General features: G+C 37.4%; 1 protein-coding gene across 1 annotated transcript in view; it reads left to right on the top strand.

Annotated features, from left to right (window-relative positions):
* The window catches only part of LOC144276372 (LHFPL tetraspan subfamily member 7 protein-like), a 147,044-nt gene extending 124,926 nt beyond the window's left edge, over nt 1–22,118 (top strand). The window contains exon 3 of the mRNA XM_077836382.1: nt 21,892–22,118. Within this exon, the coding sequence (XP_077692508.1) occupies nt 21,892–22,118 (227 nt within the window). The remainder of the gene's footprint in view (nt 1–21,891) is intronic.
* The last annotated feature ends 4,713 nt before the right edge of the window (nt 22,119–26,831 follow it).

Raw genomic sequence — 26,831 nt, 5'->3', positions numbered from 1 at the left:
GTTATAGAGTTACTGCACCATGTCAAAATTAGCAGGAAAGCCTAATCTCAGAAAATGGAATAGCTTTTCTGAAGCTGGATTTTAAAACTGATGGAGTATTGTGTGTCTGAGAATGAAACCAGTAAAGGATGTTAGGTGTCCCTCTGAGAGCAATGTGACAGTATCTATCTGCAGGAAATGGTATTTGCGTTTCAGCAGGTGGCATGTTTTCCTACGAGTCCATACTGAACCAATGCCCCACCAGAATGCATGTGGCCCCGAGTCCTGCTGGAGAGTGCTGTTCTTTGGATGAAACATAAAACCAATGTCCAAATTACTTTGGTCTTTACAGGTTTTAGGGCAAAATTGTTAAATCTGATTTTCTAGTTAAATTCCAGCTTGGGGATTAACGTTCTACCTACCTAAAATTATTCCTGTAATTTCAGCTGGAGACCATTTTTTTCTTTACATCCTATTCTAAACTGTTGAGTGATATTACTGTGTACGATAAAAAAAAATTGCAGTATTTCATCCCAGAGCTGCGTACACCATTTAAGTGGTGGGTGAAATATTGCCAGTATTCTGGAGAGGTAACTGCCTACGCATAGGTAATGTTGCAAACACCTTTCATTGTAAAGACTGATATGAGCCCTCCAGTCGTACCCCACATAACTTGGACTTGAAAGTTGGCAGTTGTTCTCCGAAGGCAAAGGAAAATTAAAGTCAACAAACTATTTTTGAGTTACAAATCAATAAAAATAGTATTCTGATTTAATTTTTTTACTTTTGCCTGTTTCCTTTTCTCCCAGTAGCTCAAGAATGGCTTGCTATTACTGCTATAAACTTTCCATATATAAAAATCTCCTTGAAAACTCATTTGCCAATACTTGAGGAAAATAGATGATAATTAAGCAAAGCTGTTAATTATGTATGTTGTTGATAGTCTGGGGTCAAACTCTGCACCCAGTGATTTCATCTGCACCCTTCTGTGTGCTGGGGAAATTATGGGAAACAGATCAGCTCCAACAAACTGGGCTGTCATTACTGTTTGATAGCTGTTTGGTGACTTTACAGTATGCAAAATGTATTGGTGCTTTCAGTTTAATGTCTAGTGTACATATGGCCATATCACTAAAACCTATCACTATTGGAACTAATTGACAGCCTGGTTAGCTATTTCAACAGAGCTGCTAAAGACTGAATGCATGATGGAAACTAAATATCCTTCTACACGTAGCTTCTTTTGGTCAGGGTTGAGGCATGTTGGAGAGGCAATGTAGAGGCAAATTACACCATTGCTTCCTGTACCTGAATCTGTCCTGTAGATAGGGAACTTTAGTCTCCAAAGCAGTTAATCTACACCCTTCATCAGCACTAAGTCCACATAAAAATGAGGTAAAGTGTAACCTTCTCTGTGTAGCTTTTTTGTTTAATATTTTCATGGACTTAGCTTCATGGAAGAGATGGTTTTCAAATTTGTCTGTACTGCAGATCTATATATATAAAAACACACGAAGTTGTGCCCTTATCCTTAAAGTTTAATTATGGGTTCTATATTTCACAGTAAAAATATATTAGCTAAGTTAGTCCATCAAGAGATATAAATGATGATCATTTGTAAGCTACACCACTTGAAGAACTGTATCACAGTGTAATGAAAGTATTGAAGGGATATATTAACCTGGTGAAGTAACTCATTAAATCCTTCAAATGTATTAATAAAGAGGAAAGGGATGACCCTTTTAGAATGATTGAAGAGAGGAACTCATCTCAGAACCCATCTTTTTATTCTCTTTTACTATGCACTGAAGTCATAATCCTGTGTTTATAACTTGGTGAGTTGTGACACAAATGACTAAAAAAAACCGTGATTTTATTTCAGAACAACTGCAGCTAGACCAGGAGGATGGGAAGAATAATATCTTTTAAAAACACAAATAATATGGCAAATTGCAACAATGGCAAGAACAATTATGAACAGTGAACTGTCTATCTAGTTACTGGTCTCACCCTATTCCCATAGAATTTGACCCTATGTTTAAATAAGATACATTCTTGGTCTGGAAAACATAATATAAAATTAAGATGAGGAACATGGAGAACGAGGGCGTCACAATTTTCTGGAAGACATTAGTTCAGATTCTTGGTTTAGGTAAAAAGTGTGTTTTGTGATGTCATCCTGATTTGTGCACTTCAGAAAATAACCATATAAATCAGCACAATTCAGTTGATTGGCAACCCCTGATCAACAAAAGACTTACGTCTGGAATAGCAAGGAGTGGAGTAGGAATCAAATGCATTGACTGAGGTATGGTGGGCTCCTGGACTGGACTAGCAAGCTGTTGTGCAGGTCAGTATTCAAATGCATTGACAGGGCTGTGAAAGCTCCAGGACTAGAGTGTTACCAACCAGGATTCAGGTGCATTGCCAGAAGCCTGCATAGTTCTTTTTTGCAATGTGCTTGGTTTAAGCCCTTGCTAAGCACTAAATGAACTTACAAAAAAAAAAAAAAAAGGGGGGGGGGGAGCAAGGTTTTCTTAATTTGCAGAATAGCAGTGTTAGAAGTCTTCCATATATTCAGATAATATTGTTAGAGTTTTAGAGGAACATAATCCCTACATCTGTAACTGACTTCAGTAGCATGCAGTCCACCATCTGGGTTAGACTTTGTACCACCTGGGCCGTAAAAAGAAGGAACAGACAATTATTTCCAACATTACTTGCAGAGTTGCTGATTTATGATGTGTCAGAATCAGAAGCGTGAAATGAGGGTTGATACAGAACTGTTTTTTTATGATCAGGTGACAGTTTGTGTACTTCTCCAGAATGATGACATTTACAGGACTTAGACGTTTGATAAATAGAAACCTCTGACTTTGACCCTGTCAAAGAGTTTTTATTAGTAGATATGAAAACATGCAATTTGTTTCTCCTTAGTAATTCCTGTGATCTGGGGAAAAATGAATCTAGTCGCTTTAAGACTTAAGGTAGTTAGGAGTAGGTTGTATGATACCTTTTTGGTTTAGGCATATATTTTTTTTAATATCATTCCAAGTAAAATGTATTGTGTCAGGGAGTCTAATCACCTTCATCCATTTATGTAAAATACATGCCTTAGAAAGACATAATGAATAAAGTATCCCTGAGGTTTGGCAATTGTTGGGATTTGAAACACTCCTGTAACAAAGTGAGACATAGGCATCATTCTTGGGTATTAAGCTTCCCTTATACTATTGACTCACTGTCAGATAATGTGTGTTTCCGGGATATAAGACAGACAAAAAATATGTGCAAAGTCAAAATCCACAGTACTATTATTTTACAATAAGGTTAGCTCTGATGTAAGGGTGACTACCAGCTTAATTATAAATCTATTTTCATGGATGTCTGCTCTGTTTAATTTGTGAGTCTCAGGAGACATTAAATATCTTGATTTAAACAGACCTTGTTAGAGAAGAAATGCATCACATCAAAGCATAGCAGAGTTTACTTCCATGTTCTGTGACCTTTGGACCCCAAGTTCTGTCCCAAATATCTACTTAGGAACTTCCATTTGACAACTAGAGTAAGATCCAGATATCAGAATTTTTGGGCAAGGTGTGAAATACTGTAAATTGAGCAGAATTTGCATATACTATGTTAGTTGGCTCCTTTGGAGTAATACTGTACTACAATTTAAATAGTCTACTGCTTCACTCAGATCCAACTGCATAAGCAGTACTTCTTTTTTTTATTCTTACCCAGAGGGCCATCTCCTTTTTTGAAAGTGCTGGAATACATACATCAAGAAGAACATACTACTGTGAGTTCAGTATGATTTTATCTATAGCCATTTGGATTGGAGCTTGGAATCTAAAGGAAATAAAGTCAGAGTTTGTTGTACCCAGCGTTCTTGAAAATCAACAAACAGAATGGAATTTTCAAAATTACCTAACTGGTTCAGGAATTCAAGTCCCATTGAAAGTCATTGAGACGTGTGCTCCTAAATAATTTAAACTCACTAGAAAATCCCACCTACAAACAATAAAGCCCACTTCAAACCTCATAATAGTAATTTTATACCAGTATATTTACCTCTAATTATATTTACATACACTAAGATGGAATTGTTTTAGAGTGAAAAAGCAAATATTACCCAATATCATATTGATAACCAAGGCTGTTGTGATCTAAAGTCAGATCTGTACACATGTTTTCTTTTACAGGGGTTTTTATCTAGTTTTCCCAAACAGAAGCTTTTCTTAGTAGTAGTTAGTTAACTTACAGTTGATCACTACTCAAATGGTTAGAATTTTTATGGTTCTATAGTGTAATCAGTTTAGAAAACTGACATGGCACAATCTGACATTAAGTAAGTATCCCAAAAAATGCAATCAGGGTATTCCTGTAATAATTTTTTCCACAGAGTATATTGTGCAGTGTCAATAAAGAAAAGGGAAAATTGAATAAATTTGGCTCATAATAGTAAACAATGGAAGAAATTTATTGGATTATAACATTAAATCCCATTCAACATAATGATGATATAGTTTCCTGATAGGATATGTATCAGACAGTAAACTGAAACCACACTTGTTCTTAGCCAAAAGACCAAGAAGAAGAAATATAAATTTCATTTTCAGGCATTGACTCTCTCCCACATTCTGAGCTGGAAAAACCTGATGGATATTAGAAGCTCTTAACTAGCTGGAGTTAAGTAAACTGAGATTGGGATAAATTTCAAAATATGCATAAGAATTTAGAATCTTTATTTTCAAATTGTATAAATGGGAACTGAGTAGCTAACCAATATGCATTGGTGTGAAAATGTACTTTATTTATATGTAAGTAAAATATTACAAATAGAATGTGTATTTCTTAATTCCACATTCTAATTTTAATCAAAATGACAAAACAACAGATCTGAGAACACAAACACCCACACACAGTCTGTACATAGAGTATTATATACTACTTATAGATTCATAGATATTTAGGTCAGAAGGGACCATTATGATCATCTAGTCTGATCTCCTGCACAACGCAGGCCACAGAATTTCACCCACCCACTCCTGCAAAAAACCTCACACCTATATCTGTGCTATTGAAGTCCTCAAATCATAGTTTAAAGACTTCAAGGAGCAGAGAATCCTCCAGCAAGTGACCCGCGCCCCATGCTACAGAGGAAGGCGAAAAACCTCCAGGGCCTCTTCTTAAAGGAAGCACGCACAAACAAAAATGTCCCATTGTTATAATGGAACGTATTCATTATCAATTTACTGTTTGGAAGGCAATATAGTGTATATTGTTTATAATAATATGTTCTAAAAGGTAAAATAGAAAATAATACAAAAAAAAGTTGTAAAGGTTAAAACAAATTGGAGTGCCCCTAGTTTACTAGAGTTCTGTAACTCTCTGAATCGTCCAAAGATTCAGTATGGTGATTCAGTTTGCAATTCCAAGACAAATTCGCTTTTGTATATCCCTTTATAGTCTGAAATAGGCTGTCTGCCTTGTAACCTTGTTGATGATAAAATGCACTCACTCAGAGTAGACCACACAATGCTAGATCATTTCACTCTTTTGAGCGTATGACATGCAACTCAATAACTATATGATTAGATCTATAGATAACCAGATTATACTTATAAATCTTCTGTATTGTTACCTACTCAGTTTGCTAAAACAGTGTAGTTTTGTCATTTGTTTTCATGTAGTGAAATGTAACCTCAGAGGTTACTGGGAATTCACTGGCTTTTGTAGCCTTTCCTAAAGTTTTAGCTAACAGAGCAGCTGCTCAGCCCAGTTAGTTTCATGTTACCTGTTTGAGAGGATTTGGTTTCCAGTACAGTTATATTAATACTCTATCAACTTCCATTTGAACTGTGGACCAGCTTCTGCCATCCTTACTCATATTAAGTAATATTTTACTCCACAAAAAGTTCCATTGAAATCTGTGGGACTATGCGCAGAGTAAGGGCCTGTCTATATGAGAAAGATGCATTAGTACAACTTTAATCAGCTTTTAAACAGATATAGTTAAATTGGTGCAAAGAGCTCCTATTTCATTATATGAGTGGCTTATTTTGATTTAGTTAAACCTGTTCCTGATCCACTTCAGCTAAACCAAAGTAAGATGAAATACTGGAATAAGATTGTCCGCACAACCTTTTGTACAAATTTAACTTATATCAGCTTCAATTCACACCTTAAAAATACTGGTACAACTTTCTCATGTTGGCAAGCCCTATACAACTCAACATGAGTAAGGCAGAATCTGGCTCTCAGGGGGTCTGAAAAGGTTTCAGTAAATAATAAAAATTAGATATTAAGCAAACATTTAAGTAAAATCTTTGTTGGAAAGTTCAGTTTGACCAATGCAGGGATTCTAGAAAAGTAATGACAGTACTTTCTATTCGGTAGTTAATTTGCTGTCAGCATTTCCATTATAAAGTGTCGGTTTTGAGTGGTTTATAACACATGTTTTTAAAGGGTAAATAAATGTATTTGCGTACTGTATTATAAATGAAAATAAATGAATTAAACGAACCCTGAGGTGTAACTTAATACAACATCTCAGCCTGCTTTTTTCTTTTACCAAATTTGCTTTAAATTGGTTTGGTTATGTATAAGTAATAGAAATGTAAAGGAAAGAAGGAGAAAGAGAATGAGAAGAAACCAAAAGCAACTCACTAGCCTGTTTCAGAGTAGCAGCCGTGTTAGTCTGTATTCGCAAAAAGAAAAGGAGTACTTGTGGCACCTTAGAGACTAACCAATTTATTTGAGCATAAGCTTTCATGAGCTACAGCTCACTTCATCGGATGCATTCACTAGTCTGCATGTGTTACATGTTCCCCTCTGTGCCCAGTCCAGAGCAAGTGAGTTTGTTACAGCTCCCAGCTCATGCTTTTAGCTGTAGAAGTCCCTGGTACCAGCAGATGTTTGTTTAATTCCACGTGGCTTGGTTTTGCAGAATTAAATTTAACATTGGACCAAGACTTTTCTATTCAAATTTAAGACAGCCAAAATATTAAAGCATAAAGGAGGAGAATGAACATCTTCAATATTTTCTGTTATGTATTCGGTAAAATAGCGATGTGCACCTTTGTGTTTCTTGGATTGATCTTTACATTAAAACGATATGCTTCTAAATATGGGCAGATTGTCTGGCCAGGAGTATGGTTGTAGATGGTTCCTTCTCCATGGACATCCACTTCCTAGTTATGTGGGGACAGGCTGGGTTTGCCCCTTGTCTCACAATGACTGTCCCCCACTTGAACCTACCAAGTCCTAAAATGGGGCTGGGAAGAGGATGGGCCAAGGCCTTCCAAGTTCATAGATCCATAGGTGTTGTGGCCAGAAGGGACCAATATGACTGTCTAGTCTAACCTCCCGCATAGCACAGGCTGAAGAACCTCACCCAATAATGTCTGCATCAAGCCCGTAATTTCTGTTTGAACTACAGTGTGTCTTTTAGAATGATACGCAGTCTTGATTTAAATACTTCAAGTGATCGAGAATCCAGTGCCTCCCAACGCAGGAAGTTGCACTGATCCTTCTGCAACCCCCTTTTTATTGGGGAAACTACCCTTCAAGTGGGCCTCCAGGGTTTAGTAGCTACCAGAGTCATGGCGAAGGGCAAAAGATTCTCAGGCTAAACCACTGGTTATTCCATTGGGGGGCTGGGCAAATGTGTGATTGAGGGTGCAATTCAGGGGAGGGTGAGGGCAGAAAATTCTTCACTCCAAGTGAAAAGATCCAAGGAAAATTCTGTACCTTCCCTGGGGCAATTCTGCTAGAGGGATAGATTTGGGCATTGGCAATCAGTGGATAGCCCACACTTTCTTTAGAGCTGTTATATTTTATAGCCCATTGAACACCTACATATTTTTAAATGATATCAATAAATATTTACTTATAGAATGATTAATGATTTATCAGATCAATGCTCCAACTTTAAAAAAAGACCCTAAGCAGTAATAGAGTGTAGTGTTTCTTAAGATCAAAATACATATTTTAAAATGTATAGGTACATGTGAGCCAAACAAGACTCCACTGTTTGAACGTTATGACTACTCTGACTCGTAATTCAGTAGCATGCAGCTGTTACTGAGAAACCTTGTATTACTTGATGCAGCTTTCACTTATGGGAGCTAAGTGAAATGGGGATGGGGGGGGACCGGTTGCAATTGCCTATTTTCATAACTGAATATACTTCTTCTCTAACCATCTGAGGACTACTGCTTGACTAGTTCTTATACTGCTCTACTGTCACTCTAGACTCCTTTCATGCTCAGTGCAGCATTGAGACATTTTTATCTGATTTTGAGTCATTCAAGCCTTTCAGACAAACGTACCATAAATACAGATTTATGTTATATATTTTTCTCTCCTTCTTCCTTTTAACCCTGTTATAATGAAGCACAAACATTGGGTTAAACCAGCATTAAGGGATATTTCTGTCACTCTGTTCGTGCATTGAAGCTCCAACCCAGCAAAGTACTTAAGCACATAAGAAATTCCATTGAACTCAATATAACTACTCAGGTGCTTAAAGTTAAACACATGGTCAAGTGATTTGCTGGATTAGGATGTTAGTTTCTCCATTGTAATACGCTGCAAACAGGTAAACATTAAATATTTTGGGTTATATCCTGCACTCTTTATGGAGGCAAAATTCCCATTGAGATAAAAAGTAGATAGCATCAATCACTATATCTCCTGCGGTAACTAAGCTTGTGAGCTTTAGTTGGACCCTCAACATTTATTTTAACAGAGATTTTGGAAACATTATATAAAAAACCTAACAAAGGAAATGTGCTAACAATGAGTGTTAACAAGCTAGATAGCTTTCTTTGTAATCACATTTGTATTATAGCTGCTAAATGCTACCTTGTGAGTAACAGTATCTGGTTGAGCTGGAAAAGAAATTGGCATAATCTTCAGTTTATTTGGCAACAACCCAAGATTGGTACAAATTCTCAGAATTACTACATGCTTAACTGAAATTAAGCCTATGAAATAATCCTTTACAAAAAAAAAAAAAAAGAGAGAGAGAATAGCTAAATTGTAATATGATAAAACTGGCTATATCATTTTTACTAGTTCCAGCTCTTCATTCAGCAACAAAAGATAGTTACATTTTGATACCACATATGTAGGTGTTATTGTCTCCATTCCCTGCTCTTGAGTCAACTTCCCTTTGATGAAATAATTGGTGGGGCAGCTTACAAGAGCTTGTCTTATGAGTACCTGACCTGCACCTGCTTGTAGCTCTGTGCAGAACAACTGCCTCCAATACTGATCCTTGATTTTCACAGCCCTCAAAAGTTTATTTTCCATGATATCGTGGAATTTTGTTTTTGTTTTGTTTGTTTCGTTTTTAAAATTTCACTTTCTGGTTTTGTTCATTTTTGTTTGAAATGTTGTCTGGTAATTTTCAGTTCCTTTCAGGCTGTTTCTGTCAAAAAAAGGTATATAAAAAAAGGTACTTATTCCTTTCTGTAGGAGCCAGAGGAAGTCAACAATTTGCTTATAGCAGTACAGGGCACAGAAATTCAATCTTGTTTCTGTTATTACCACTGGCACCTGAGTGTATTTCTTCTTCTAATCATAACAGTTCTATTTAGTTCTTATTTAGCACTTTTCATCTGTAGATCTCAAAGCATTGGAGATTGAGTATCATTATCCCAATTTTACACAAGGAAAAACTGAGTCAGAGAGATAGGTGACTTCCCAAAAGTCACACAGCAGGTCAGTGGAAGAGCCAGGAATAGAACCTGTCTACTGACACACAATCCAACGTCCTATTCATTGGGCCATACTGCTGTAGGAGGAGATGGAGGGGGAGAACATTTCCATAAGTTTCTCTTTGTGGAGTTTAATTCCTCTGGAAATGGAGGGAAGGGGTTCCCCCATGGAAGAAGCTATGAGGTCCACTTATACAACCTGTAGGATCCCAGGGGATCAGTGGACAGCCAGTGTCACGTACAAACAGAGGCAATGCCTCTGCACTGGCTTTCGGATTCCTGGTGACCTCCCCTCACCCTTGGCTCTGTAGCACCAATGATTGGATCTATCGTTATTGGTATAAGTTATCTTTGTCAGCATGGTGGCAGAAGAAATAGTAAACCTTAACAAGTGGAAATTTTTTAACTGTGTAAGAGAGAATACGCTCTGTTTGATTTTAGAAAAGACAACCAGTTTCTCATAAAACAGTAATTTTTAAACTGTTTGAAAAAAGGTTTAGAGTTTACATTGAAAGTAGATATTGTATATGTATTCTGTGAGAAAGGATTCCAAAGAATGGATCACTTTTTAAATGGATATCTTCTGTGTGTGTGTGTGTGTGTGTATGTATATATTTAAAAATGGACATCTTCTGTGTGTGTATGTACACACATACACACACACACACACACACACACACACACACACGGAGATTCATAGATTCATAGATTCATAGATATTTAGGTCAGAAGGGACCATTATGATCATCTAGTCTGACCTCCTGCACAACGCAGGCCACAGAATTTCACCCACCACTCCTACAAAAAAAAAAAAAAAAAAAAAAAAAACCTCACACCTATGATGTCCATTTTTAAATATATACATACACACAGAAGATATCCATTTAAAAATTGGCCCCTTCTTTGTGTGTGTGTATATATTGTGACAAAGTTCTGTCCTTGCCTCCATGGGGCCCGCGTTTCCTGGCGGATTTCGCTAGCCTCAGAGGCTCACTGTGACCCTCCACGTAACTCTTCTCTCTCTAGAGACAAGGGTCACAGTCTACTGAGCCATTTTCATCATAAGCCAGCGAGGGAGGTGAGGAGAAGTTATCTTTCCTTGCACAGTCTCTGTTGTCTCCCAGTCTCAGTGATTAATCAGGCGGCAAAGGTGGGGGGGGAGCCCAGGCCCACCCTCTACTCCGGGCTCCAGCCCAGGGACCCTAATAGTATCAGCTATGGTAGCTGACCTTTTAGAAACATAACATGTACAATTCCCTGGGCTACTTCCCCCACAGCAGCCCTCACTTCCTCAAGCTCCACTTCACCCTTACCTCAGGGTCTCCTTCCTTGTGCCTGATATGGTGTGTACTACTCAGCCTCTCCAACAACACAACTTCCTCCCACAGCTCCTGACATGCACACCCACCTGACTAACTGGGAGGCTTTTAACTAGTTTCAGCCAGCCCCTGATTGGCTTCAGGTGTCCCAATCAACCTAGCCTTCTCCCTGCCTTCTGGAAAGTTCTAAATTGGCCCCAGGTGTCTTAATTGACCTGGAGCAGCTGCCATTTCACTTATCCTGGTACCAGGGATTTGTTTAGCCTGGAGCTAATATATCTATCTCCCACTACTTTTCCATAGCCATCTGGCCTTGCTCCTTCACTATATATATATAAAATCTCCTGTATACTCTGTCATTTTATCAAAGCTTGCTATTTAGTTCTGCAAGACAATTCATTTTCAAGAGTTTAAATTTTGCATGCTCTTAATGGCAAATATATAATAAAGATGTTATAGCAGATCGTTTAGAAATATCCATTTGCTTGTGAGGGTACAAGACACAGGAGTTTTTTATTTTGCATATTACCCTTTTTTTTTTTTAAATCAGACGAGGAAAAGTGTAAGTACAAAGGAAACCTACCCTGATCAAATCCACTGGTTTGCTAATCACCTGAATTTTCACTCTCACGTCTTACATGTTAACTTTTCAGTAAATGTTAATTATTTACAAGGTAGCAATGCATTAGATGTAATCCTTCATGGGATTCCTCTGGAAAAGTTTTAAAAGACCTGTTGTATTGAGAAGAGATATCAGGTAAACAAGGAAAACAAAGATAATGCAGAGGGCTGGAAGAATGGACATGTATGGTCAACAGAGGTGCCTCATCTGGATTCCCCTTGTTAATAAGGTAGGGGGATACTGACTGCATTCTCTCTGAGGCCTCTGAGACTGGGACTCTGGAATTTGTTTTCCCCCATCCCTGAAAGAAATGCCCTGAATTTGGTGACCTTCCAAGTATGTTACAAAAGACATTTGCTTGATAGGGTTTTGGAGACTGCAAAATATATGCTTCCCAGAACAATGAAGAGGTAAAGGGGTAGAAACAAGATTTGGGGAGAGGGGTAGTTGGCTGGCTAGCTGGCTAAATTCCTGTTTGAATGATTATTTTAATGCTGCTGGGATTTTTGTTGTACTGCTAATAACATGTTAGGGTGCCTAATGCCTTGTATAGGTGTCTATTATTTACATCTAAATAAATAAAAATATATAAAAAGTTTAAGGGAAGTTAGAGTGACTCAAGAGCTCTGTAGAAATTTGAGAGCAAATAAGTTATTTGAAGTTGACTAAGAGTGTATTATGAGAGTTAATGACCTTAAGAGCAAAAATAGATTAGATATGAGGGAAAACTTAATGATGAGAGCAATTAAAAATACAACAGTCTGCTTAGTTAGATTAGACACTGTAAATAAAAATGGTCCAAAAAGAGATTAGCTAAAACACTTGGGGAATAGTGAAGGTGATAATCTGTAATAGCAGTATGAAAATGGATTTCCAGGCCTACTGTAAGAATCCCTTCCAGCACCAATTTTGATGAGTGTATGAGTCTCCCTACAATCTTCCAACTAATCCAACTTAGTCACAATTTAGTATAATATACTCCTATAGTAGGCAAATTAAAATTTTAGGACAAACTAATCTCTTTACAGTAGGCACTTTCAGGAAAATGATTCATGAATTCAGAATATTTTATTCTTAGCTTTCAGTGTTTTGTTTGCAACAAGTAAATCGCTATAATTTGAAATCAGTAAAAGACTGATAACACCATAAAGTGCTGTTTGCAAAGTATTGAAGTTGAGTTACATTTATTTTGTTTTATTTGTATATTCATATGCGAAATGGAATGGAACTGAATGCGATTATTCAGGGTCAGTCTTTTACCATATACTTCTTGCTGTTACCTTTCACAAAAACCCTGGGCCAGATTGACTCCTTTGATTTTGGAGCTCCAAAGTAAATCCACTTGGAGTGCCACAAGCTGTTCACAACCCTCTGTTCTTCAGGGGTCTTTACTCAGGGCTGCCTCCTAAAAATAGGGGGGCCTCTCCCAACGCAGCTTTGACCAGAGAGGTTCCAGTAGAGTCCTGAGTTGATTTTAACGTTGTCTTTCCCACTACTGAATTACTAAGGGGTTCAATTCCCCCTTGGTTGCAGCTTCTTTCATGTCCTATTGAGGTGAATCCAGCTTCAAAAGTTAAAAACTAAAATGGGACATTATTTTTTCAAGTGTTTTTGGTTTTTTATCATGCAGAACAGAGCACAAGTAGCTGTGCTCCACCTCTTTGGTAAATCTTTGTTTAATTTAGTAGATACGTATTCTTAAACTGATACATCCAAACCATAGCAGAGAATAAATAAAGTCCTGCATTTTATAGGACACCTTTGTATTCCCGAGAAATGTGTTTTTGCATGTTGACTTTGTGCTGTGCTAAATTATTGGAACCATCAAAAGGAATGTGTGTATAGTCAGTGTACCAGTATGTTCAACAGTCTCCCTGGGAAATTTATGAACTGATAATCTCTGCTTCCATCTTCCAGAATTTAGAGATTAGATAGTCACTATCCAAACTGACAACAGGCATCTGATATGAAATAAAATCCTCCACCTGTGCTTGTAGACCTTGACAACAATGGGTTCCCCTCTCTAATTCTTTTCAGAGTTTAAACTTAATTAAAGCTGCTTTATAACTATTTTATTATAAAATATTAAAAGGGTTTAAGTGTGGTTTGTCTCAGGCTTTTACTATTTTTATTTTTGAAGTGCACATTCATGAACTTTGTAAAACACACACACACAGGCACACACACAGAGACACACACAAATAATGATTCCAAGTGGCTTACAGTTCAACTCATTTAACTCCAATGCACTGCACAGCGATTCATATGCAAGAAGATGTGGATATAGCATTGGCAGAGAGATAGCACAACAAAGCTTCATGGGTGAAAAAGGTGGAATTTAAATAGAGATAGGCCCAATCCATGAAGTTTGGTTCTAGAACTGGCATAAAATTTGGGAGAAGATCCAGTTTTCCTTTTTTTCCTGCTTCTAGTTTTAAGTAAAAATTCAAAGGAGGCAAGTGAGTGCATAGGAAGTGGATAGAGTTGGCATAAAACAAAAGTCTGAAGCCAAGAGTGAGAGGAGATTAAAAAAGCAATTAGAGAGCACATGAAGAGTAAAGAGTGGGAAGAGATGTAAGCACGGTCAGTGTTCTGTAGTCTTGAAGGTGAGGATAAGTTAGTGGAGGAGGAAGAAGATTATGTCAGAGCAGTAGGTCAGTAAAATAATCCAAGAAGTAGCTTTTTGAATAGCATAAGAAGGGAGATAGGCCCAAGAAGAAAAAGTTGCAATAGTTTAGGAGAGATATGACTGAAGTATTGATAATGGTTAAAAAAAAGAGGTTATACCTGGGAAATTGACTTTGTAAAAAAATCACACTCTGGGGGTCCACTGTTAATTGCCACTCAGTCACTTCATATCAAATGAGCCAAATTTACATGTAAAATTATTCTAAATATCAGCATTACAAAGTCAAGCTGGGATCTGAAGGGAAAGTTGTATTCTTGCTGGCTTGTGCATTATAGTTTCTGCAATCATAACTCAGTGACAAATTCTGTTGATTACACATGAGCCAGAAAAGGATGCAGCCTGTTCTCTCTTAGGACTCTTGACTATTCAGGGAAAGTAGTGAGAACTTAAGATTTGATTCTGCTCCAGTTTACACCTAAGACTCCTATTAACTTTAATAGGACCAGGTCCTTGGTCTTATTTTTGCACAATTTGATTAAGTCTCTGGAAAAGATGGATTTCTTCATTGGTGGCTTATAAACTAACAAGAACCATTTAAAGGAAAATGGGGGGGAGGGGGGAAGAGGAAGCAAGAAGCTAAACCCTGACATGAAATACTTTTATTAACTATGGTTATTTTCATTTATAGTTGTTATATAGCACTATAGACAAATCTAAGCTTAACTAAGGTTTCTCTCTCCCCTCGTCATGATGGATAAGGCTGTTCATATATCCAAAGACGGTGCTAGTCCACTGGGGGCCTAAAGCAGGAATATTTTTGCTCCACCCCCAACATATACTAAAAAAGCAAATAGGGGGCCCCTTTGAACTGCCTAGGCTTATGCCTAGCACCGGCACTGCACTTATCTCATCCTACACTTAGAAGACTTGGACAGCCTTGTAGAAAGAAGTGGAAGGTTGGACTGGCTACCCATGGCTTTGCTGGGGATAGTGCCTTAGGAGAATTGTAGACGAGTGCCCTCTAGATATTGTATAGAGCATTGCAGTTCAGGCAGCGGTTTTACATCTGTTTAAAGTGAAATAAAAAATGTGAAATTATATAATTATTTTTTAAAAGAAAAAATAATTTATTATTATTTCTTTGGGATTTCCAGTATTACATATTTCATTTCAGTTGTTTTGGATGAGTATAACCTAGGAAGTCACAGTCTACATGGTATCTTCTGAAACAAACTAAGTCAACAGGATTTCCATAACTTCTTAACTAAGGATCTAAATGCAATGGAAGAACCAGTGCACTATACTTTATTAGCTTTATTTAGAATATACCTTGAAATGACAGAAAATGGTGCTATTTTTCCTAAGAGAGAAAAATATAGCAACAGTAATTTAAAACTTTTTGTACAAAATGTACTGAATTCCATAAGTAGAAGTGCCTTCCTCTCTGGTATTATAATGCTTATTACAAAAAAACCCCCCTGAAGTTATGTTAATGCTTCAATTTGAAACCTCTGAACCCAGAAATTTGCTTTAAATTAAGAAAGAAGCCCTTTCTGGTTTCTTGTATGCCAAATGTCAGCCAAGAACCAATTTTTATGGCCAATTTTTAAATCCTTTAAAAGAGGGTTGCAGAGTGGAGAGTATCAGTATGGTTGAGGCATATGATACAAGTAAACTAAGGAGGGGCAGGGGGGAGAAACTGTAATTGTTTGGGAAAGTGGAAGGTTAGAAAGCAGAAATAAAATGTGACCTTCTCCTGCTGAACTGGTGTACACAGACATAGCTATAAGCAATAAGAACCCAAGTGAGGAATTCTTAACGGTAACAAAGATCATGTGTCAAAAGGATATTACAACAAAATAATGAATGTTTTTAATGAGAACTCTATATCTGATGAGAGATCCATTCAAATACTAATAAAAACCAAATGATCAGTCAAAACCATGTTAAGTAAAATCAAATAGTTTCTTTTCATATTAAGAAAAGGAGTACTTGTGGCACCTTCGAGACTAACAAATTTATTCTGTGTGCTGCACTTGCACTTTAAGGAATAGGACCTAAAGTATATTTTCTGTCTAATTTCCTGATGGTCTTGTATGTGATACACTTGAGGGGGGGGATACACTTGAGATAATAACAACATACTGACTGCTGAATTCTGACACATTTTAAATTGATGTTTGTTGTTTTAAAACCATGCAGAGGGATAAATGTTTTATGAAGAAGCTAACTGGACCCCCACTGTTTCTTTGTGTATTCTCCCAGCTAACTGCACTGCTGATAGACACCGCTATTAAGTAGTCATTAGCACCATGTCTGAAAGCTTGGCTTCTGCAGATAACAACAGACCATTCAGTATTTTAAGCCTTTGTAAGAAGGAGCACACAGTGTGGCTCATATAACTGAGTATAATGAGGTCATTCTATGACAAGCCTGAGAATACAGAGCCATGGGCAACTTATTAGTCTATTTGATATTAGAACAGATTCAAGTCTAACATTCCAGTGATTTTTCCCCCCCTGCCAAAAGCTTCTGCCATTAACTGAGACTACAAAACAACATCACTGAATGGTAGATTGAAATATTGATATCACTGTATTGTAAAGTCTTCAAAATACTTCTGCTTGACTCTGTAGATAAGGAAATATATATGGACAGATATTTAAAGTGTAGCATTTGTCTGTTTTTGAAAAGCTAACAATGTGACAGAAAAATAGGAAATATTAATGTAGCCAATAGTGTTCAAAGCAGTACTAAAATGGTTAAAGAAAAGTTGCATAATTTTGGATGACAGTTTTTACTGTTTTGTTTCTGATTTCTGCAAAATTTGAGGAAGTGGCTATTTTTACATTGACAATATGCACAAAGTGAAATTTAAACTTTACAGCTACCTTTTGCTCAGAACTATTCCATTTTCACTCAGAAATGGGCCTACTTTTCTTGGGAAAGAAGCACTGTTTTTGAATGAAAATTTTGTGGTATGTGCTGAGTTTTTCAGCAAAATAGGCCCATTTCAAGTTTGTTCATGAAACATGAAAAACTTCACCTTTTGATTTTGAATATTTTGCATATCCAGTTATCATCATAAACCGGACAATTCTGATAAAATAAATTATGCTGTTTGTTAGTTGCAGTACACAACAGTATTAATAAGTAGCTATCACAATACATGTGGATTCCAGGTTAACATAAATTAATATATTTCTCTATTTTAATACCTTAGAACTTAGCTAAAAGTTAGCACTTTTAAATATGCTAACTGTATGAAAACTGACCATTCTGGTAATGATGTTTCTTCAAGGTGGTTTCTGCAAATTATAATTTGTAGGATATGTTGTCCTCAAGGCACTGCAGCACTTTAGAAAAGTTTGAAAACAGTACTCGTTGGGTGTTGTATGAGTGTAATCTCATGACACTCAACTTTCAGGGCTGAGGATATTCAATTGACTTATGATCCCATTTGCTTCAGTTCCTTTTCTTCCATTGTGGAAGCTCAGTGCCCTTAGCTAGATGTGTATGTGTGTGTGTAAATGGAATTTAGTTTATCTTAAATGTTAGTTTCCATATTTTAGCAATTTACTATGCTTGTAGTAGTTATTAAGACTTTGCTGCATGTGATGCAGTCTAATTTCTTTGCAGTATGGCTTCAGCTTGGGAAAAGCTCCTATGGTGGATCTGGTCTCTCAGAGGCCTGGGTTCAAGAAGCATACATAGTCTCTCTCCATCTGCCTGGAGTCTGATGCACACACTCAAAACCGTATCCGCACAGGGATGGAGCCTAACTGGAGCTTGGTGTGGCGCTTTCACACCCTGAGCCTGGAAAGACTTGCAGCTCTGGCTTCAGCTCTTCCTTCCTGAGAGTCCCCGAAATCTAATTCAGAACTGCCTAAGGCAAAGAGTCTGGGTTTTGTGCAGGGCCCAAAAACTCTGCCTTGGCAAGGCAAACCATAAGAGTCAGTGCCAGAATCAGCACTGCTTTCTGGATTCATTTAAGAGGCATCAACAAGGTGGCTTCCTTGATTAATGCTCAAAGAACTCCATTTATTGGTAAACAGATTCTATTTACACCTTCATCTGAGTTATCACAGAAAGAAACAGAGATTGGTAAGGTGCTACTAGTTCTATTTCATAGAATCATAGACAATCAGGCTTGGAAGGGACCCAGGAGGTCATCTAGTCCAACCCCCTGCTCAGAGCAGGTCCAATCCTCAACTAAATCATCCCAGCCAGGGTTTGTCAAGCCTGACCTTAAAAATTTCTAAGGAAGGAGATTCCAGCACCTCCCTAGGTAACACATTCCAGTGCTTCACCACCCTTCTAGTGAAAAAGATTTTCCTAATATCCATTCTAAACCTCCCCCACTGCAACTTGAATTTCTACCTTTCTTTTTTCTGTTGTAATTTATAATGTGTTGTCTATTGAACGGAATGGATTCAATGGCCCCAGCTACTCTAGAAGTAAACTGTCTTAGCTAAAATACCCTAGAGCAGGGGTCGGAAACATTTAAAAGTGGTGTGCCGAGTCTTCATTTATTCACTTTAATTTAAGGTTTTGCGTGCCAATAATACATTTTAACATTTTTTAGAAGGTCTCTCTCTATAAGTCTATATATTATATAACTAAACTATTGGCGTATGTAAACAAGGTTTTCAAAATGTTTAAGAAGCTTCATTTAAAATTAAATTAAAATGCTGATTTTACACCGCCAGCCCACTCAGCCCACTGCCGGCCTGGGGTTCCGTTCACCTAGGCCAGCAGCAGGTTGAGCGGGGCCTGCGGCCGGGACCCTGGCTGGCAAGGGGCTGGCAGCCAGAACCCCAGACCGGCAGCGGGCTGAGCAGCGCCAGCGGCCGAGACCCCAGACCAGCAGTGAGCTGAGCAGCTCAGCCCACTGCTGGTCTGGGGTTCCGTCCGCCGGCTCCTGCCAGCCAGGGTCCTGGCTGCCAGCCCCGCTCAGCCCGCTGCCAGTCTGGGGTCCCAGCCTTGTCCACATAGAGTAGGTACCTACTTTCTGCCTGCACGCTGGGGGAAAAGGCGGGTGGAGGGGGAAGCTTGCCTGCCCTGCAAGGAGAGAACAGTGGGCGGGGGCGGAGAAGAGTGGGCTGGGCTAGACAGGATTTTTAATTGCACACTGCTGTCCCCGGCAGACAGCAGCGTACCATTAAAAATTGGCACGCGTGCCATAGGTTGCCGACCCCGCCTTAGAGTACGGGTGAATCAGACCTCTTGAATTCAAATAGCCTACAAACTTTCTAAAGAATTCTTGGGAAGCAAAATAAACTAATATGAGAGGTATTTGCATAAATCTTTCTTAGAGTAAGCCTCTCAGAATTTACAGCTGAAGTAACCCATATATTAGTATGGTATATTAGTCTTAAATGGCACAGTACAATTACAATTGCTTGTAACAGTCATGGAACTGTTTAAAATGTTTATTTCACCATTTTAATTGTTCTTTCAATATTTACAAGTTTTGAATAATCTATCAGTTCACACTTAGCTGTGGTTAATTCTGATTTCCACTTATTATAGAAACTTAAACTGATAACGTTCCACGGTGAATTCAAACCAAACATTGGGTAGTACATCATAGACATCTTCTAAACTTCTGGGGTTTTGTTTGTTTGTTGTTTGCTTACTTTGTTTTTCAGGGAGTGGGGAAAAGGGAGGGGATCTGTCTCATAATATCATTTTGATTTACAAGATAATACAATTTTAAAATACAATAAAATAGATTTTTTTTTAGATCCAACTATTCATTATTCATTGTGATGCATCGAGGGTAGAAGAAAAAAGAAAAAAATATTGATTTATAAGTGGCACTTGTACTTTCCAATAAATGGTTATACACAATGGATGGGTTGGACTTTCCAAACCACCTTGGTGTGACCCAATTTTGCTCCTTTTTACATCAATGGGAGCAAAGTTAGGCCAGTCCTTGGTGCTTTTTGAAAACCTACCAGTGTATTTTTAGAGTATTTTTCTGCCTATTAATACCATGATTTACAGTTTGGACAATCAAATTACACATAACCAAATATGGAAAAGCAGTTTTGTATATTAACAAATTACATACCCATGACCTTAAAATATGAAAAATATTCATTATATATTGCAGAAGTTAGTCCTTGACTTCTATTAATAGCTAACTGGCAATGACTTTTTTCTTTAGGTAATATAGATTCTGTTTACACCATCTGCTGAATAATGCAGTATAGATAACAGTTCATCAGACATTGCAATGACATTTGTTTATCTGTGTAATTGTACTCTTTTTTTACACATTAATGTTAGAAGAGCAATAATTGTTGATCACAGATGCTGTGATTTGTAACTAAAATGCACTTTTTCCTTATAGTCATATTAGTCTAACACATAACTCAAGAAGAGTATGGCAGAATCTTTTTTATTTTTGAAAAATGTGAAAAGACAAAGCATTAGGAAAAATACATCAAAAGGTGAAAACAACTCTGAAGCCAAATACTATTCATCATGTGTCATGCAAGTTTAGGGCTCAGTTCACCACTTTCCATTTAGTGCCCCCAGTGGTGCAAGTGAGATTTTAACTCTTACTGATATGGTACCACCTCCCATCCCATACTGCCCCCCCTCACAAAAAATGTTCTGTGACAAGCCCTGCGCAGATACAAATTTATACCTGTGGATGCGGATATCCGCGGATAGATATTGGTATCCACTGAACCCCAGGGCTCTCCTGAGAACCGCAGAAAGAAAAGGAACAGAATATGAGGCCACCGCTCCTCAGGGGCCAGCGCCCTGCACTGGGAGGTCCTCTGGAGTGGCTGTACCACCACCAAGCCTACCCCTAGCCCTTCCACATAGCTGCGTCTCCTGTCTGGGATCTGTACAGCCCCGCTAGAGGACAGGGCTGGAGGCGGGACTAGAGGCAGTACAGCCGCGCCAGAGGAGCTGCCGGCATGGGGCGTTGGCTCCTGGGAGTGGTGGCCCCATGTTCTGCTCCTTTTGCTGCTACATTTCCCGGGAGAGCCCAGGGGTTCAGCGGATGCTGATTTCTATCTGCTGATATCTGCATCCACAGGTATAAATTTGTATCCGCACAGGGCTCTACAATTCATTCTTGAAAATGTGTCTTTCTGGTACAGCGTACCGGCAATAAATGTCTTAATGATTCGGCGTACTGACCATACCGGCTTACTTGCACCACTGAGTGCCCCTGAGATATTTGAAAATATGTACATCTTTGCACACATTCACCATGTAATTATATATCATTCCTAGTGTTCTCAATATGATTCCTCCCTACAACTACAGAGGTCTAGTAAGGCCTAAACTGGAGGTAAAAAAAGAACCAGCAATAACAACAGAATGAACAATTTCAGGAAGCAAATCTAGTGCTGCCATGTCAAGAAAGGTGTTAATCTGTACCACCTTTTCATTCTATCTTGGCTCATCTGCTCACATGCTACTGTATCCCAAAATCTAACCAAAAAGTTTGAGACAAATCATAGTCTTTTGGAAGCCAGTGGAAATGTTGCCATTCACCTGAACTGAATCAAGATTTGCCCATTGAACATAAGAAATACTTTTCAACGGAATTAAATGTTTATTAAAAATTTCTCTTTTTTTTTCTAGTATTCATCATGGCGTCTGGACTTTTGGTTTATCCTTTTGGTCTCAGCTCTGCTACAGTGAAGAAATTCTGTGAGAATTCAAGCATATACTATGCAGGAGACTGCCAGATTGGATGGGGGTACATGTTGGCAATTGTTGGAGTCATGTTATCTGTCTTTTTACCATTCTTTGCAAAATATGCACCAAAAGAGCACATATCTCCAACTCCAATACCTACTATTTTATAGTATTTTATTAGTATTTAACAGCAAAACATTCCTGTCAATCAATGGGCAGAAAGTATTATAGCACTTCCTTTTAGCTGTATGGCTAAAAAAGAAAAAAAAAAAAAAAGGAGAGCGAGAGAGGGAGATAGAGGGTCAGAATCACAAAGACCAAAAGTGCACTGATAGTCTTCCGTAAGCATGAGAAGCTAACACTCTGGAATTGAAATAAGACTAATTAGCAGCCTTTACGCTGCTCTAAACTTATAATGGCTTAATGCCTTAGTCAAAAAATCTGTTTATCCTCAAAACATCTGTCTACCTCCCAAACAATTTATTTTATGTCTCAAAACAGTAAATCTGTTAAAAGCCTCAGTTCTCTTTTATATGTTATTAAATGTCAGAAGTTTTATGAACCCAATAATTTTAAATCTGATAATGATATTTTGTTATAGTTATTATGAGTGGGGGAAAAAGCCTGCTAGAAACCAGAGCCTAAAATGAAGCTTATCTATGAAAAAAGATGTATGCAACAAAAAGTGCTTTTGTTTGTTTGTTTTTAATCAATGCATGTTAGGAGTGTGCCTGAATACTGTAGTTTGTAGGCACATGTTTTAATACTGGTCTAACAACTGGAAAGTATAGCCTCCATAGTGATTGCTATACATTTTAGCTAACTTTTTGCTAAAGAGATCTAACCTTTTCAAAAGGCCCAATACTAAAATAGCTTGAAAAGGAGAAAAATATATTAAGAGGAAGAGTGCATTTGTTTTACCGTAGTTCTTAGATTATTATTTTGCATGGAATTGTATACAATTATTTCTAGTTTAGGGGTTTTTATAAGCCTGTAAGGTAAAAAATTCATTTACAAAACATACGCGTCCGATGGCAAAGGTACCAGTGCGCATTTCATCATGATGCAAGGCAGAAAGGGCCAGAGTATGATGGCCTTACTCATGCTGACTAGAATCTTGCTCCATGTGAATGTGATTTCTTGTGGAGTAAAATACTACTCAGTGTGAGTATGTGGCAGACTCTGACTCAATATCATCCAATGTAATGTTGACTAGAAAAATGTCACGTCTGATGGATATTTTTTGTGTGAAATTTATGAAGTCTAGTTCCAGGAATGGCATTTTTGGTTTCATTACCACCAAGGATTCAAACAAATGCACCACATGCCTTAAAAAAAAGAATGATTGGGTTCTAATATTACTCCATTGCCATATTTCTCCTTTAAAATTACAGTAAAATTCCCATCCAGTATCTAGGTCATGAGGATGTTATTTATTTTTAATATTTACTAGTACGGAACTGAACCTCTTAGATTATATTTTAATACTGAACCTTACTTTTCTGCTTTTTATTTCGTCCTGTGAACCAACTGATCAAATCTATCATCTTTGTTAGTAGTATGCAGTGTTGTTGTAGCCATTTGGTCCCAGGGTATTAGAGACAAGGTGAGTGAGGTAATACCTTTTATTAACCCACCTTCTATTGGTAAGAAAGACAACCTTTCAAGATTACACAGAGCTTTGAAAGAAGAGCTGAAGAAGAGCTCTATGTAAGCTCAAAAAACTGGTCTAACAAACGATATTACCTCACACAGCTCGTCTCTCTCTTTTTTGGTTATTTACGGAAGCCAGAGTAATGGTTATTCCTGAATTTCTTGTTTTCTGAAAAATGTGTGTGAAGGGACAGATAGAGAAATGTTGAGGAAATATAAGAAAATGAGAACTGATAGAACAATCACTTTACTTTATTCCAATATTTATCAAAGAAATACAATCTCTTGTTTACATTGTGAAGCCTTCTAAACTCAAATTAATTAAGCATTACATTATTTTCTAAAGTAGCTGATTGTTACATCATCATGAGCTCCAAAGGGCAAATTATGCACATACATTTATAATATAATTCAATTACATTATTAATGTTTAAAAATGCATATTTCAAAGCTGAATAAAGCAAATAGAGAGAGCTCTATGGTTTTTGTTATAGAGAACTAAGGAATGAAATCTTCTAAATATTTAACAAAAATGAGGCTGAAGGAATTTCCTCTGCCCTCCTAAAGTAGGCAGAATAGACTTCAGTCTTCTCTGTATGTAGCATGTAGCATTTTTAGTAGTGTCTTATGCTCTTCTTTTCATAAATTGCTGGAATAGATTGGAAAGCTTCATATAAGATTCAGAAGGTAAAAAGTGAGAAAATAAACACATAAAAAAACCATAACCACAAAGTAAAGAGAGATGCAGGCTTTTCTTTCCTAACCAACCTGTGCCTTTACAATAGAACAATTATACAAGACAGGATCAATATATAAAAAAATTCTCATCAACCACTGAAAATGTTATACAATGTGTAAAAATTGTATTCTGTGGGTTTTTCTCTGTTTTGTGTGATGTTTACAATTGTTCACTTGATGTTTCACTAGAAAAAGTGATTTGTTAGTGTAAATTAGAAAACATTTTTGCAAAGATTGTATTGCTTACCAAAAGTAAAATAATTTTAGATTTCTATTAATACCCATAATATATCTAGTAGACACAGAGGGCCCAATCCTGTCACCACTTATAAAAATATCTTTATTTGTGCAGAATTGTGCCCATCAGTAATCCCATTGAAATCAGTAGGATTACACATGTGAATAAAATGACTTACATGTGTAAATGTTTGCAGGATTGGATGCATAGTCTGAAATTCCTTTATAACTTTCACCTACTTTCGCAGTAGGGGTCTTAAAATTTTCAATATTGCTATACCAAACTACATATTGAAAATTTATTTTCGGTGTTTTGAACAATCAAGTTAAAAACTCAAGTTTTTTTTCCACAGTATCCTCTACTTTCTAAGAAAGAGTGAAACTGATGCTTCCATATTGAACGTCCTTTAAATAATTTTAAACATTGAAAGGAAATAACGTAGACTTAATAGAGACTGGTGACATCTAAAATGAGGTAGACAGAATTGCCATGTGAAAGGTCCTTGTTCAGAGCCAATTTATAACTCTGGGTAGAGATCATACTGTAACTGACTCAAACCAGAGTAAGCAAAGCATATACTGCAGAAGCTCCTCTGGAACTTAAATAGGGGGAATTACTACGAATACATTTGCTAACACTGATAAATCACTTTTTTAATGAGGATTGTCTGTGAGTTATATTGTGTATAATAGTTTCCTTGTTAAAAAAACCAGAAAATTTACTGGATCCAGGTTCAAGTTTTATTCTAAATATATAATTTTTTAAGTGTAACTAAAAGCTGTATTTTCCATTACTGTGTTTCTGCGTTGACTAGCTGCCTCCTTTTTAGAATATTAACTGTTTTCTGTATTTGACTTGTTGAATAAAATATTTCAATTATTTTCAATGTGAAATTTACAATTGCCAACACTGTGTAATAAAATAATTCACATTGTTCACTATTTTCCTGACTTTGCTTTTGTTTTACAGTTGCAGTCAGAAATGATGCACAGCAGTTACTTTAAGGGAAGAGACTGAGGGGATAAGGAAATGGCCACAATAGGAATAATCTATATAGGTGTCTGTGTATAGGAACATAGGCATGCAAACATATAGTTTGTGATCCCTGGCCTGTACAAATAATGATCCAGTTGGTAGTAGGCTGCTATCCTGAGACTTGGGAGAAGCAGGTTCTCCCACCTCTTGCATGGCTTTGGGCAATTCACTTACTGTTGCTGTGTGCCTCAGTTCCCATCTGTAAAATAGGGATAATAGTACTTCCCTACTTTGCATGGATGTTGAGGATACATTAAAGATTGAGGCAATTGGATACTTCAGTAATGGGGACCAGATAAATACCTAAGATAGGCACTGCCAAGCTGTTCTGGGATGAAGCCTGTTATGTTAGACTGTAGAACTTCTACAGGGGTTTTGGGAGAGCCAAAAAGGGAGGCAACTTCTGCAGCCCAGTTTCAATGCTGGCTGCAACTTTTATGACAGATGCCTATTTTGAAGACTTAAGTAATACTACAGTAGTGCACAGGCTGTGCGCTGACTTTCTGCTCAGAGGTGATTTTTCATCGAGTGTTCAGAGCCAGTCAGAATATGGATCTACATATAATATATGTTTATCAGCAATGAAAATCAATTTTTAAAAAACATTTATTCTTAAAATGAATTATTTCAAAATATTGACCATATATAAGTACAAAATAATTTCTTGGAACAAACGTACTGAAAAGCAACAATAAACTCACTTAGAATTGATTATCTGATTTTTCTAAGCCATTTAGGTTAATGATGGAATTAGTGCCTTATTTTGCTCCAGTTACTTACACTTGCACTGACTGACCATATAATTCTCAGTAAATTTCTGACATGAGGCTAGACTGCCTCCTCTCATGGAGAAACCAACAGGCAAGGCCCAAGGGGATGAAAATGGTATGAGGATCCAGTAGATAATTTGGGTGAACAGGTTCCCCTCAGAGTGGGCAGTGGATTCAGCCCTATACTCTCAGACATTTTGAGATCCTTTACAAGCTAAGACCATCTATGGAGAAGCCCTATACTTCTGCACTCTCTCCTGCTCCCCGTAATTCTCCCCTACTCTTTTCCCCTTAAAGGGTTAAGACTAAATTTTTAACTCTTCAGTGGATTGTCTGTGGGGTTGGTGGAAGGGGGATGGACATCTCCCAGTTCAGCCTTCTATGGGCCTTACAACTGTACCCTCAATGTTAGACAAAAGGGGTGGGAAACTGTGCTATGAATGGGATGC

Source organism: Eretmochelys imbricata, chromosome 17 (assembly GCF_965152235.1).
Source record: "Eretmochelys imbricata isolate rEreImb1 chromosome 17, rEreImb1.hap1, whole genome shotgun sequence".
NCBI lineage: Eukaryota > Metazoa > Chordata > Testudines > Cheloniidae > Eretmochelys > Eretmochelys imbricata.
The sequence above is the reverse complement of the archived record's forward strand: the minus strand, read 5'-3'. Positions and strand labels throughout refer to the sequence as shown.